We start from the raw sequence: 15,046 nt of genomic DNA, 5'->3' as shown, positions 1-15,046 counted from the left end.
ACTTTTATTAATTATATATGGTTTATAAACGTTATGCACTTTTTTTCAAAGATATTCGTGTTATTTTTTATTACGCTTTGAAGAAACATGCATAATATTTTGCGCGATGTGGCCTCAGGAGAGAAGCCAAAAGCTTTTTTCCCCCTAACTGAAATTATGCATTTTAAATTAGAATATAATTCGAATTTTGATAATATTTAAGTAGAAAATTCGAATGAACTTTTCAGTCATTTTGACAGCCCTAATGTGAAGCAGGATTTTGGACCACTCAGATTCACTGTGGGCGGAGCTCCAGAATCGAGCAACCAATAAAATATTGTGTTGCATGCCGTAGTGTGGTTGGTTAGGACAAAAACGAAGATTAAGATGAGAGAGAATTTATCACATCGTGCCTGGTTAGGATACGTGTTATGGCCTCTCTTTTTTCAAAGTCAAAACCGCGAAGGGTATGGATAGGAAATATTCTCAAGTCTATAAATTACCTCTTTTTTTTGAGAGAGAGAATGATGCCAATAAAAATGACCTCATCGCAATCCTCATGGCTTCCCACAGGTTTCATACTGGTTTGGATTGCAGATCTTGGGAGGCCCTTGGTGTTGTTTGACCTACCTCTGCGCTGACTGGCAACCAGACGCAGACCTTCGTTTCCCCCAGTGTTTTTAAATCGTTCTTTTGGTGCCTCCAGTCCTACATGACCTGTTATTCTTGGCCAGACAGACCAACTATTTCAGGCCTGTTTCTCAGCAGAGCTCAAGGCCAACGGTCTGACGGTTGGTTACAAGATCGATGTTTGGATTCTGTGGAAGCCACATTGGAGCTGCATCAGGAACCCAATGTAGAAATGGCATTTATAAACTCTGTGCCCTCTTTCAAAAACTGAGAAGAACATGATTAAATGTTATTAATCACTGAAGTCATTTTGAACTATGAAATTTTTCTAAGGTTAATACCGTTCATAGCTCTTAAAGTGATGATTCACCCAAAAATAAAAATAGTTTTACTCACTTTATTTATTCAGTTGATCATAAAAGAATACATTTTAAGAAATGTGTCAGTGTTTTTGTCTATACAGTGGAAGTCCAATGTTTGGTTTCCAGCGTTTTTCAAAATACATTTTTATGTTCAGAAAAGAAAGTCATACAGTCAAGTCATAATCACTTTCCTTTCTGCAAAAAAAAAAAAAAAAAAAAACAGTTTGGAAATGATGACAGAATTAAATTGGGTGGAGTATCCCTTACAATCTCTTATGCATATGCATTGTGACATGCCAGGTTTGATGTCATTGGCGCCAAACATTGGTTCTCATATGTATCATAACACTTTAAATGATTTTAAACAACTTTTTAAAGTCTTTAAAGCTTGATTTCGGTTTTACTCTTTTTCACGTTCTTTTTGAATGACTTTAAATGAATTTACATTTCTGTCAACTGTTACTTTGTTTTCATTATCATCTCCACAGAGCAGTGTGAATCTATCCCCAAAGCACGCAGTTTGTTTGTGGTTCAGACTAGTTCTTGTTCTAGCTGTGATATGTGATACAGTACTGGTGGTCTATCTGACATAATGTATTTGTCCTGGTCTAACAAATCTTTCATCCTCTGCGGTCCTCGACCAACATGTGATTGATTGAATTTTGTTCAGAGTTCAGAGTTGAAACAAAAACATTCTGTCAGGGGCCTCTGTGATTGGAGGAAACAGTACAGAGTCAGGGCAGAGGATGAAGCTCACTTTAATGAAGTGTCTGTGGAGTATGTTTACTCCCATACTGCTTGCACTCTTCAGTTGTGGGGTTACTGCCTGATAAGGTAAATCTGGCTGTGAGTCTGTATTGTGTTTGTCTGGATCTGTTTATCAAGAGCTTATGTGGCATGGACCAGGCCAATGACAGAGTATCACACTGAGCTTGTGACCGACAGGATTGAGGTCATGTCAGAATAATTGTATTTACGTGATGAGTGCACATGAACGCCACAAAATTGTTGTGAAACTCTTGATTTTATTTGGCTTTGTTTACGCTGCTCTGATTTGTTTTTCAAATTTAATCTTTAGGACTGACAGTCTGGGCTGAATCTACAGCGCCATGGCAAAAGAAACTATAATTCATCTGATTTGTGAGTTTGGAGTTTGAATTAAATGTGATGAGAAAAATAAACTCAATTTATTGTGTTGTATTTGCTGCCAACACACAGTTATCAGTTTAAATTAGTCTAACAAATTACTTGTTGAATCTGTCAGCAAGCAGTTGCTGGATGAATGGAAATTTATATCATAATGTGTAGTTAGTTGCATTCCTGGCCAAAAGTTTTGAATAAATTCAATTTTTTTTAAAAAAGTTTCATGTTCACCATGGCTGCATTTATTTGATCACAGCTGTTATCAGCATTGATAATAAGAAATGTTTCTTGAGCAGCAAATCAGCATCTTAGAATGATTTCTGAAGGATCATGTGACACTGAAGAATGCAATGATGCTGAAAATTCAGTTGCGCATCACCGGAATAACATTTTTTAAAAATCTATTTAAACAGGTTATATTAAATTGCAAAGCATTTCACAATATTATTGTTTTTTTTTATTATAAAAATATATTCAAAAAAAATTGAACACTTAATCTTAACTATTCCAAACTTTTGCCTGTTGGTGAACACACGCACAGAAAAGTTATAATAAATAGTTCTAGTATGTTGCAAACATGTGTTTCTGTAGTTGCTCCAGACCTCCTCCTCTTTGAGGAGCGTGCCGGCGTGTCAGAAACCTCTTTGGTCAGCCATCTCTCTCATTCCAGAGAAAGTTTGATTTATCACCTTTGACCTCTGACCCCAGGACAGATCTGGCCCTGAAGCCAGTGAACCTCTGATTGTGAAAGCCTGATGCCGTTTGACGGGAGTGTTAATCGAGTTAGAGGATGGATGAATGGGTCGGGGGAAGGAGTGTGTTTATATATAGAGCGGATGTTTGGATTGTCTGAATGAAAAGAGCCCAACTGTCATGACGGCTCTGTACAGTGTTATTGTCATGCTTAATTGAGCAGCTAAAAGCCTTTATTCTGAATTGTTTATCGCTGTTTGATATCTCAACCCCGTTTTCATTTTCTTTTACTCTCTCCATCAATGAGTCAAGGTCTTTTGTATTTACTGAATATGATGTATAATGTACATGATGTCATGACATCAAAATTTGAATCTGTTGGCTTTATAATATATTCATTAGATTTATTCGTTTCAGATTTGCGATTGATTAAAAGAATCACTCATAAGAGGCATTCATTCACAAATCTGACTACTCATATCGTGCTGTTTATTTTTGCATGCAGCCTGTGAAGAAAACAATATAAGAATTTGCTGTTTATTGTCTCTGTATTGTTTTGCAATACAGTACCTTTTTGATTCAGACCAAAAATTCATGATGTGTGTAAAATAAAGTGTCTTTGTCTGAGTCCCATTTAAGGGTTAAATGATCTCATCCTATAGGCTACCTCTGAACTTTTTCCTTCGTAAAATTTGCCCACTTGAGTTGCATAATATCATGCTAAGCACATATTCTCCTGCATTTTAGATGCATTCACCTGGGTTGTCTCTTTAAAATGCTGATGCATTATGCAACCAGTTTACCCCAGAGGACCACAGTAAGGTATCACATTTGTGCTGATTTAGATTTTTGGATTGACTTGAATTTTGAACTCAAAACTTATTTAATTCCAGGAACTACTGTTTGCAAGCAAAAAAAAAAAAAAGTGCCAGTGGATGAATAAATGAAGATGTGCAGTATAAAAGTATAAAGTAAGCTTTCTTTTTCTCTAACAGGATAAGTGCAGTACCTTACTGGGACAGAAACCGAGCACTGAGTGCCTACAGGGGTTTTCCAGTGGAAATAATAAAGCTCTTAGTGTTTGGTTTGGGGGTGTAGGCAGGGGCTTCATACGCTTATGAGAGAACGTCCAGACCTTGCTGTTCACGGGTCTCGTCTGCTCTTAATTTATCATAGTTTATTGAATGAAGTGTGATGGACTGCCAGCTGCCTCTCTTTTTCCTCTCTCCATTTTTTCTCTCTCGCTCACTCTTTTGCTGTCTGTCTTCCTCACACTCTATTTATCCTGCTTTATCTGTCTGCACGCTGCTATCATATTACAGTCTGGAGTGGCTAGCATCTTTCTCCATTACAGACCAGGATCAGGTCAAATCAGATGCAGAATATACAGATTTGTACTTTTATAAGACCTCTTCAGCATCAGATAACAAAATACACTTTCGATACAAATGTTTCACAGATTGTAAAGTTGGAAATCAGACAATAGATGTACTGTTCAAAGTGAAGACAAAATATTGTGACTCATTGTAGTGGTTGTTGTCTCTTGTTTGCAGGTGTCATTTAATTTTATATACTGCATATGTGATTAAATTCAGACACTTTTTAGCGTTGCATAAGTGTTCAAATACTTTCTGTGACCACAGTGTGCCAAAAGGACAGCGTGCATCTAATCCATCTTGCTTCTTTTTTATTTTATTTTCCCCCCACTTCTCCTTAAAAGATCAGGGTGGATTTCCCTACTAGTTCAGGCTGGTTTATGCTGGTTAAATGCTGTGGTTCTGGTCAAATGGCGTGATCTGGAAGAACTTTAAAAACACAACATGTGCTTTCCTTCTCATCAGTGTTTGCTCATTTATTTTTGTATTAAAATGAAAGAACAGTGTCGGCACTGTAGTTTTGCTCAAGTTTTATATTTCTTTTCTCTTTTCCACCCCCCAGTCTCCCACAAAACCTAAAGCCAAGTTTGAACAGTGTCTGTGTGGCTGATGAGTTTTACTGGTTATATTACAGGGAAACAGTGAAAATTAAACCCTGCCCCCTATGTGTGTGAAATGATGAGGGTTAATTTACATTACCCAGCATCCCCATGAAATCTCTGTCAGCTGGCTTCCAGATGAGGCACTTCACAGAGTCAGAGCCTGAGCTGGTGTCAGATCTGTTAATAACAATCATAACTTTCACTTAAAAAAAATTCCCTAGCAATATATTGTTTCTCATCTGTCACTCTTGGCCTGGAGGTTTGCATATCCTGGTGTTTATTTTCCCGCATTTTCCTCCAGCTCTATTTAAGGCTGGTGGCCTATAGTTTGTGTATTTCTGTCAGTTTGTGCAATATTATTATTTTTTTATTTTCCCAGTACTTTATGCCAAATTGTCTACTCTGTTTTTAGTATTGCAAAGTATTTAAGTATGTTCTTTAGCTTTATTAACAGTGTTTCCTGCACAGGATTGTGCACCGCTGAGGACTGAATTGGTAATGCCTTTTAAATTCCAGTTCAGATTCTGAATTTGAATTGAGGTGGCAAACAATGTGCAGAATTGCAATTTGAATTTGAATTTAAGGAAGCAGAATTCCAATTAATTGCAACATCCTAAATGCTCCTTTCTGAGTTGAATTTATATGAAAAACGCAAAATTCAGAATGTTATAACATGGTTCCTTAAATTGCGAATGTCCAAATTCTAAATTTATTTAAATGTCAAGAGCATTGACAAAGCCTTGTTTCATAGTGCCGTTGCTCAGCGCTACTATGTGAGTTTATTTGAGTTGACGTTGTATTTCTTCATTTAGGTTGGTCAGCCAGACCTAGTGGTTTTTTCTCCTCTATTTTAACCTCCTGCTGTCTTGGAGGGCCATTTTCAGGCTTCCACAAATGACTGCTTCTTTTTCTTCTTCTTCTTCTTCTTCTTCTTCTTCAGCAATTCCTGTTTTAATAGCTCATGGGGGAAGGTGTTGGCTTCTTGACTGAATATGCAATGTGTGCCTGAATTTTGGCTTTCTGGAATGAAGTCAAATGGGAACCAACCAAGCTGTTCCTTCACTGAAGGAGTCATTGTTACACGTCTCTGGCTGTTCTGCTCTGAGACGCTGGTTTTGGAACGGTTCTGCTTCTATGTTTGTGACGATTGAGGTTAAGCTGTAGTAACCCTGACTGACCCGGTGTCTTTGCCTAAGGGTGGAGAGATTATTTTTCATCATCAAACCTGGCTAACTGCGAGTTAGAATCTACACCTGACCCTCATTTGAACCTTTGAGTTTAGACCACGTGCACTGATGTTTATCCCTCCACCCAGTGACTTCATGTGTCAGTGAAGGATGTAAAATTAAGGTAGCATTGTTAGTTGGAGTGCTGCCTTCCTTGGCTTTAATTTTAGGCAAATGTGAAAATGTGCTTTGTGCATCCCTGTGCAAATGTCAAAACACAGTTGTAGTTGCTTACCTGGAAGTTTATTCTGACCATGTAAGGTTTTTATTTGGCTAGACTCTAAAGTGCATTTCACGTACACTACAGTTCAACAGTTTGAGTTTTTTTTTTTTTGTTCGCAAGTATGCATTAATTAATAGATACTGTTCCTTTCAACTTTCCATTCATCAAAGTGTCCTAAAAAAAAAAGTATCACAGTTTTCCCCAAAAACAGCAAAACTGTTTTCAATATTGATAATAAAGAATGTGTCTTGAAATCAGCATATTAGAATGATTTCTGAAGGATCATGTGATACTAAAGACTAACAGATGCTGGAAAATCAGCTTTGGATCAGCAATAAATTGCATTTTGAAAGATATTAAAATAGAAAACAATTAAACAAACACAAACAGTATACATAATCAACAATATTGTAGTTTTTTGCTGTATTTTAATATAATTGTAATTAATTTATGTATTTTTGCTTAAGCTTGTACTTAAGCTTGGTATGCATAAGAGAGAAGAAAAACTATTTAAAATCTATTTATAAAACCTATTTTAAAACAGCACAACTACTGCTGCACAATAGAAAGGAACACAAAATGAACAAGTCAAAGTAAGCCTATGTTGAGCACTTTAGGTAACTAACTTAGAAGGTAGCTGCCTTCGTACAGCAGCTAGTACACAGCAAGGCAGCTCGCTAGGAAGTTCAGAACAAACCTTAGGCTTAGTCTGTAGTTAAGTGGTGACTTCATGGAGAACAGATGGTCTTTAATTTCCGTGATCCTGCCGTGCTTTGGTCTAACTTTTCGGATTCGAATTTAGAATGGTTTTCAATGTCCAGTTCAGTTCCTGGATTTGAATTTGATCCTAGGAAAGTAGAGTTCTAATATTTGCAACATTCAAAAATGTGCTTTTCCAGTTGAAAATGACTGTTGTACAAATTTTTTAGAATTTAAAAATTCAAAATTTGTTTTAGAATTATTTTTTTTTTTCAGTTTATCTAACGTTTCTCCTCTCTCTGTCTCCTTCTGTAGGTGATGCTCGTGCGCTGAAGGAACTGAGCAGGGTGTTAGTGCTCCACAGGAGGACAGTGATGCCCTATGCAGCCTATGCCCGTAAGCGGAAGGGTTCGAACGACGAGAAGGAAGTGGAGCAGTATGCTAGTCTGGTGGGCCAGACGTGTGCAGAGAGAATCCTCCTCTACAGAGCCTAGAGCCCCTTCATACCTAACAACCATCTGTCTCTCTTTCTCACTGTTTGTCTTTCAAAACATGTGAGAGTTTGTCCTCTTGTCTGTTTATTGTCTTCCTGATTGTTTATTTGTCTGCCAGAAGTCTTTTCCCCATCTGTGTGTACAGTTTTGTTCTTTTTTTGTACTGCTGTGCATTGCTTCATTCACCCAGTCTTTCGTAATCACTTTGAACTCTACTTTTATATTTTCTGGCCAGCAGCGCTTTGTAATAATCAAGCTCGCACACATGCAGCACGCAGCCATGCATGTGTTATCTCATAGTGTATCTCAAGATATTACACATTTACAACTCACCAATCACATCTTCACTAGACGTATAACAAGAAACGATGTGCACTAGGGCTTCCATTCTGAATCTGTTTGGCTGGGTGTTTCTAGACCGTCGTGATCCTGAACCGTTTGGCCTTTAGTGACATAGATCACTGCTTTCCCAAAGTCCTGATATTTCTGTTCTTCTAAAGTGACTAATACTATTCAAAGCAGGTGCTATGACACATTGTATGTCATACGATGAAAGACTTGTTACTGGCTTTGCTGGAGGGTTGAATCGGTCCATTTTCCTGTGGAACAGATTTCTCTTTTCTCGCTTTGTCTTTTGGTTGAAATGATAGCTCGAGTGCTTTTATTTTAATATTATTGTTTTGTTTCAAACTAAATAAAAAGAAAGATATAATCTGCTGGTGTGGTCTCAATTTGTTGCTGTGTGTGGGGTTCGAAGCAGCAGGTTTTTTGTGTTCGAGCACTTAAGCATCTCCTCTTGTCCAGCTGTAGGTGACATTCTCTGGGCCGAGCTCCAGTCCTCGTTCCTGCGCTTCGGTCAGATCTACAGAGTAACGTGTGAATGCTGATGCAGACAGCTGACTCACTCCCGTCTGGCCGGGGACGGTGTGTTTTGTCGGCAGAACTGGCTTTGGTGAGAAGGGGTGGGTGGCCTTGGTGTTGAACCAAGAGCGAGAGCCAGCTGTAGATCCAGAGAAGTCAATGCAAAAGTGTTGATCATTTCAGAATTTTTGAAAGACGCCTTTTGTGCTCATCAAGGCTGCATTTATTTGATCATAAATACAGTAAGAACAGTAATAGTGTGAAATATTTTACAATTTCAAATAACTCTTTTCTATTTGAATGTATTGTAAATTCTAATTAGATTATATATAATGTATATTGAAAAATTTAATTTATTCCTGTGATCAAAGCTGACATTTCAGCATCACCACTCCAGTCTTCAGTGTCACATGATCCTTCAGAAATCATTCTAATATGCTGATTTGTTGCTCAAGAAACATTTATTATCAGTGTGATAATACATTTTGTGGAAACTGAGATATATTTTTTGGATCAACAGAAAGTTCAAAAGAGCAGCATTTATTTGAAACAGGAATATTTTGTAACATTATAAATGTCTTTACTATCTCTTATGATCGATTTCATGCATCCTTACTGAAGAAAAGCAGGTCAATAGGTCAATGTTTTTGTTAATTTTCTCATGTCTTATGCAAAGTGATTTGATTGCATTAACCTGGTAAACTTTGGTGAGACTAGTGATTAGTTCTCCAGATGTGTTTGTCTAACCATGACTTTGTTTCCAGGTTAACTGGTCACACAAGTCGAAAAATCGCATTAAAGCTTGTGAGAGGAAGCAAGTGCCATTTCTGTGCAGTATGCGATCGGATGTTTTGGGATCGTGCTGTCTGTGGGTGTTTCTTCTGAGACTGGATCCTCCTTTGTAACTGTTTTATCTTTCTCTTTTAGTCTCTCTCTCAGGCCTCTGTTGGCACTGCCACACTGTGTTTGCTGAACTGTGCCAGCGGAGCTCTGGAGCCAGGACTGTTAAAACACCAGGCATCACTTTACCATTTTAGAACATTTGTGTTCAAAAGGGCTGTGAGCCACAAGTTATTTGTGCTGACAGACCAAATGATTTAGTTTCTCCTAAATATTTTAATCCTGATTTATTTTCCCCATCAGCACAGTGATATGCTCTTCATGGTCACATTAGCATTATCATCTCATTAATTGATCTCCATTTAATGGTTTTAAATTCATAGATGTAGCTGAAGTCTGCAGTTTTTATGTTTATATCTTAAAATGCTTAAAGGAATAGTTCACCCAAAAATTAAAATTTGCTGACAATTTGCTCATTCTCAGACCATCCAAGATGTAGACAATTTTTTTTTTCTTTATGCGAAGAGAAATTGCTCACCAATGGATGCTCTGCAGTGAATGGGTGCCGTCAGAATGAGAGTCCAAACAGCTGATAAAAACATCACAAAAATCCACACCACTCCAGTCCATCAGTTAACATCTTGTGAAGTGAAAAGCTGTATGGCTTGTTTGAAATAAATCCATGTTATAGACGTTTTTATCTTTAAAGTGTTGCCTGTTGTGTTGTCCAGCTTCATCCAGAGGAAAAGTCATGTTGTCTGAGAGAAATCTGCACAGATCAAGTACTGTTTACTAGCAAAAACGGTCAAAAATGGTTCTAATCAAATATGCTGGTTATAATATTTTGATGTGAGACGACAACAGAGGATGGACTTTTATGGATTTATTTCCTACAAACAGCTTTTGACTTTACACAAGACATTAGCTGATGGACTGGAGTGGTGTGGATTACTTGTGGATTATTGTGATGTTTTTATCAGCTGTTTGGACTCTCATTCTGACGGCACCCATTCACTGATGTAATGCTACATTTCACCAAATTTGTTCAGACGAAGAAGCAAACCCATCTAAATCTCGGATGGCCTGATTTTAATTTTTGGTTGAACTGTTCCTTTAAGATTGTTTTAACAGCTTAAATGCACTTATTCCATTTGCTCCTTCAGATGCCATTTTTTTCCTTAGGATTGTGGAATACTATAGAGAGTGAAGGATACATCTGCAGTGCTTTCCAAAACCACATAAAGCCATACGAGTAAAAAGGATCTCATGCAGATGGAGTCAGATGTGCTTTGATGCCCTCGTTTCTGTGTATACTGCTCACAAAGGTATAATTTTTCAGGTTTTGGAGCACATCCAAGATCATCTGTAACCACTGTGACCCACGCTGAGGCTGCATTCTGGACGATCTGTTTTGCCATCCTATTCCAGTAGAGGTAAACGCTCTGATATTGTTTAAAGCCTGTTGAAACACACACAGTGTTGGTAAATCCCCTCTATTGCCCTCATAGCGCGCAGTTTGATTTGAAGAAATGTACTTGGATTTAGCATCATCGAGTGTTGACCGCAGGACAGAAACACTGGTTGCTTTGTGGCGCTGGTGAAGAGTTCTCTCTGCTCTGAGACTCTCTTCATGTTTCTTGAAATTAACCGCTGGGTTTCCGTATGGATAGGCCACATGAACCGATGGGAAGCGAGGTAAACATGGAATGTGATGTGAGGATGTAGCGTAACCTCTGGGAATGATTCTGCCGTCATCCCACTCAAATACTGGCGCGGAGTACAATGATTCAGATTATTTAGAGGACTTGAATGTGGTTGGGTAAGCTTTCTGTGTTATTTTTTTATTATTTTAATAAGTAGCATTGTGTGTTTTGTACTTGAACAGTAATTTGAACATTTAAGGAACTCTTTAGGAATGTACTGGAGATTTAATAGTTTTATGGACTCTACTATGATGCTAACACCATGATATTCTTTGCATTTTTTTTTTTTTTTTTTTTAAATATGAGTGTGGCACTTAAACAATACTATATAATGCAGTTTAAAGTATTTTAGATTTAAATAGTCAGTAAGGACTCATTAAATCAATTAAAATTACAGTGAATACTTTTATAATGTTGCAAAAGATTTCTGTTTCAGATAAATGCTTTTCTTTTGAACTTTCTGAGACAAAAAAAAATCACCAATTGCACAAAAATATTAAGCAGCACAACTTGTTTGGAAACATTCTCTTCAACGTTGATAAGAAATGTTTCGTTAGGATCAGATCAGCAGGAAAAAAATCAGAATGATTTCAGAAGGATCATGTGACGCTGAAGACTGGAGAAATGATGCTGAAAATTCAGCTTTGAATCACAGGAATAAATTACATTTAAAAAATATTCAAATGGGAAACCAAATAAAAACAGCAATAATAAACATAAGAAACCTTGTTTAAAAACATATAAAAAACAAAATAAATACAAAAACATTAAAAAAAAGAAACTTCCTATAGTAACAATTTAAAATCTTACTGACCTCAAACTTTTGAACAGTAGTGAAATTTTAAAGTACCATCTGTCAGTATGGTACCACCACAGTATATTTTTGTTCAGGTCAAATCTAATCAAATCTCAGATCTGGACTTGTGTGTTGAATCGTGGATCTGACATATTTCAGCTGTTGGTGCATCAGAATAAACATGTGGCAAACAGGCACGTCTCCTGTAAACATTATCTCTCCTCTGGCCTCCTTTATCTGTCCATTCAGAGAAGTTTGTTTTTCCGTCTCGACACGGGGGCTCCGTCTAAACACTCACAATGCCCACTAGTGTGTGTTTGTGATACGTACGTGCGCTTTATCCATGTTTGTGCTGGCACGGACACAAGAAGGATGAAGACAGAAGGAGGGTGAGTGTTTCTTGTGTCCTGGCATGAGGGGTTAGCGTTCTAATTTAATGGTTTTATTATTGTCTCGCTGTTGTTCTTTTGTACCTTTGACTTGTAAATAAAACACAGTGTTCTTTTGGATGCGTGGTGTTTGGTTTGGCAGCCGGGCGAGCTGCGTAGCGCTATCAGATATTGTAAACGCTGGATGTTTATATCACTCAGTCATCATGGTGATGATTGTGTGGAAGCGATTTGTTGAAACCATCCATGTGTTGTAGTTTCCTAACCTCTCTCTCTCTCTCTCTCTCTCTCTCTCTTTGTGTTTTTCATGGCACCGGATGGACCCCAAGCGGAAGCGCAGCAGCCAGAAGAAGATCTGAAGTGTATTGTGAACAGGGGCCCTGGATTAAGTGTGCCAAGGCCTAAATGTGGGGCTTTTCTCTGAGGGATTAGGCCTGGGGTTTGTAGGACCCCCACCTTCCCTTTGGCTCTGTTGATAAAATTCGTCTGCTTTGAACCGTGATGCTTGTGTACGGGACACCTCACAATCTCCTCGCAGCATTAAAGTGCCCACATTATGCTAATTTACAAGTTCATTGGTTTATTTTTGGATTCTGCTAGAATGATTTAAAGTTCAAAAACACATTTTTCTCACATGATCTACAAAAATTGCACATTTATTTGAAAGTTAGTTCGTTTAAAATAAAGAAAAAGAAAATTCTCTCCAAATTAAAATGACCAGAACATAAAATATGAGGTTTCAAAATATGAAAATTCTGTCAACATTTACACCCCCTCATGTTAATCCAAACCTGTATGACCTTGATATTTAAGAAGTCCATACATTCCACAAAACACAATAATGCAGGTTTGGAACAATGTGAAGAGGAGTAAACTGATAGATAAACTGTTCCTATAAGGTCAACTTAAAATCAACATTAAATTAATACTCACAAAATATAAATCATATATATTTATTATGTATATATAAATGCACACAAATACAGCATACATTTTGAAAATATTTACATGTATATATGTATATTCATATAATATATATCATATATAAATATGTTTAATGTATAAACTTAACATATACATAATAAATATACACAGCACACACACACATATTATCTAAACAAATTTTTTTATTTTGGATTTCGGATGATTAATTGGTTGACAGCAATACATTTATTGTTTTTGATGCAAAAATTCCGAGCTTGTCAAAGTGTATTCTTTTTAATCAAATTTGTTTTAAAGAAGATTTTCTCTCAACTCTGTCCGAGCTTGTCAAAGTGTATTCTGGAAGTGCGTTATTTGCAAAGGATTCATTTGTTGCTGTCTTAAAGGGGTGTTAACACAACAGTTTTCAACTAAAACCCGAAAACCATTTTATGCTTTTTGGCCATTCATTTACACAACAGCTGTGTTTTTTTTAGGCACCTGAAAAAGCTAACTTCTGAAAACTGGTTTCGAAGTGCAAATTAGATTTTTTATTTTTTTGTAAACTATATGAAAACCTGAATTTGTGAAAACAGTGATGTCATGTGCATGCATATTATGTGTTCAGTCTATATGTGTGCGTATGTGACATAAGTGACACCGCCAACTACAGGCCTCACATCATACAGTTTTTAGTTGTTTTTGTGTATCTGTGAGAACGGCGATCGTTTTGAGATCGTAGTGACCTGTGCACGAAAGTTTACCGAAAAAATGTTTTTTTTTGTTTTGTTTTGTTTTTCTTGTCATATAAACGTACCCTTATAAATGTTGTCAGGAGTCTGTCTATGATGTCTGGGTAGGCAGCCTGCTAGGTTTTGGAACAGAATTTTGGAAAATAAATATTTTCTTTAACTGTGCTCAAAACCTCAGGTGAAGTGGAATGGGGTTTATATTTGAAACGCTCGAAATCTTGCACCTTTATGAATGCTGTTGTTGTTCTCTAATGCTTGGCATCTGCATTGAAGCCCTGCTGAGTCTCAGGGAGAGCTGGCCTGCACTCCAGAGCACAAAAACCTCTGTAGATTTCAGATTTTAAAATCTCAGATGTTTATGGTCCAGTGCGGCCACACTCGTTAGGTTTTTTTAGCTCACAAAACCTGATGAATTGAAGATTGAGTTAATATATGCTCGTCTTGCTTTGGTAGTGTCGTAATAGTGACTTGTTCCAATGTCACGAACGCTCGTTCTCTTCATGAAGTGTTCTCACCTGGTTTCTGTCATGGATAAATGCGTCTATGCAATTATTCTGCCTGTAAAAGCAACAAGCGTACTACTGTTCATTCTCATAAAGCTGATTTTTTTTCAGCTAAAGATGTGACTCCTTCACCCTCCTTGTCTTTTTCTGGACTCTTCACACCTCATTTGATGCTGTAAATGCTCTTGGCTCGGCTCTTCGTCCAGTAAATGCAACTTCTGCTCATTAATAGTCTATAATAGCCCATTATTCCAAGAACTGCTATTGTTCTGTAGGTACATTTTCCAAATGTCTTTTATTCATTTTTGCACAGTTCATATTCCCAGTAGATCTTGTTACGAGACTTATATATTTGTTTATTTGGGTCCAGTTGCATTTTCTGAGAACCTTAACTATAATGATGCATGTTAAGGAATTGCATTTAATTTGATATATATATGGAATAGACTGCCATAAAAGTGTGTGTTTGGAAAATATTGATCCAGTGTTCCAAAAAGAAAATGCTATCATTATTCACTAACCCTAACAAAATATCAAAATATAAACTTGAAATTTTGTCATTTTTTTCTCATAATTGCCTTATATAAACTATATATAAACTTTAAAAAGCCTAATTCTGATCGAAAAATGTAGTTTTGTTACAATTGTAAAAACAATATATAACATAATTGCCTTATATAAACTATATATAAACTTTAAAAAGCCTAATTCTGAGCGAAAAATGTAGTTTTGTTACAATTGTGAGTTTATATCTTGCAATTCTGTCTTAATTTCTCAGAATTATGAGTTTAAATCTCAAGATTGCGTCTGTCTTGCATTTCTGATTTATAACTCTCAATTGTGAGTTTATATCA

At 36.8% G+C, this 15,046-nt stretch overlaps 1 protein-coding gene across 4 annotated transcripts in view; it reads left to right on the top strand.

Annotated features, from left to right (window-relative positions):
- LOC109100707 (arginyl-tRNA--protein transferase 1-like) overlaps positions 1-8,139 on the top strand; it is a 77,399-nt gene extending 69,260 nt beyond the window's left edge. For 3 of the 4 annotated variants that reach the window (XM_042737534.1, XM_042737532.1, XM_042737533.1), the window contains exon 12: positions 7,249-8,139. In XM_042737534.1, the coding sequence (XP_042593468.1) occupies positions 7,249-7,427 (179 nt within the window). In that variant the 3' untranslated portion in view covers positions 7,428-8,139. The remainder of the gene's footprint in view (positions 1-7,248) is intronic. The other variant, XM_042737535.1, reaches the window with a different exon arrangement.
- The last annotated feature ends 6,907 nt before the right edge of the window (positions 8,140-15,046 follow it).

Source organism: Cyprinus carpio, chromosome B13 (genome assembly GCF_018340385.1).
Source record: "Cyprinus carpio isolate SPL01 chromosome B13, ASM1834038v1, whole genome shotgun sequence".
NCBI classification, from domain to species: domain Eukaryota; kingdom Metazoa; phylum Chordata; class Actinopteri; order Cypriniformes; family Cyprinidae; genus Cyprinus; species Cyprinus carpio.
The sequence above is the reverse complement of the archived record's forward strand: the minus strand, read 5'-3'. Positions and strand labels throughout refer to the sequence as shown.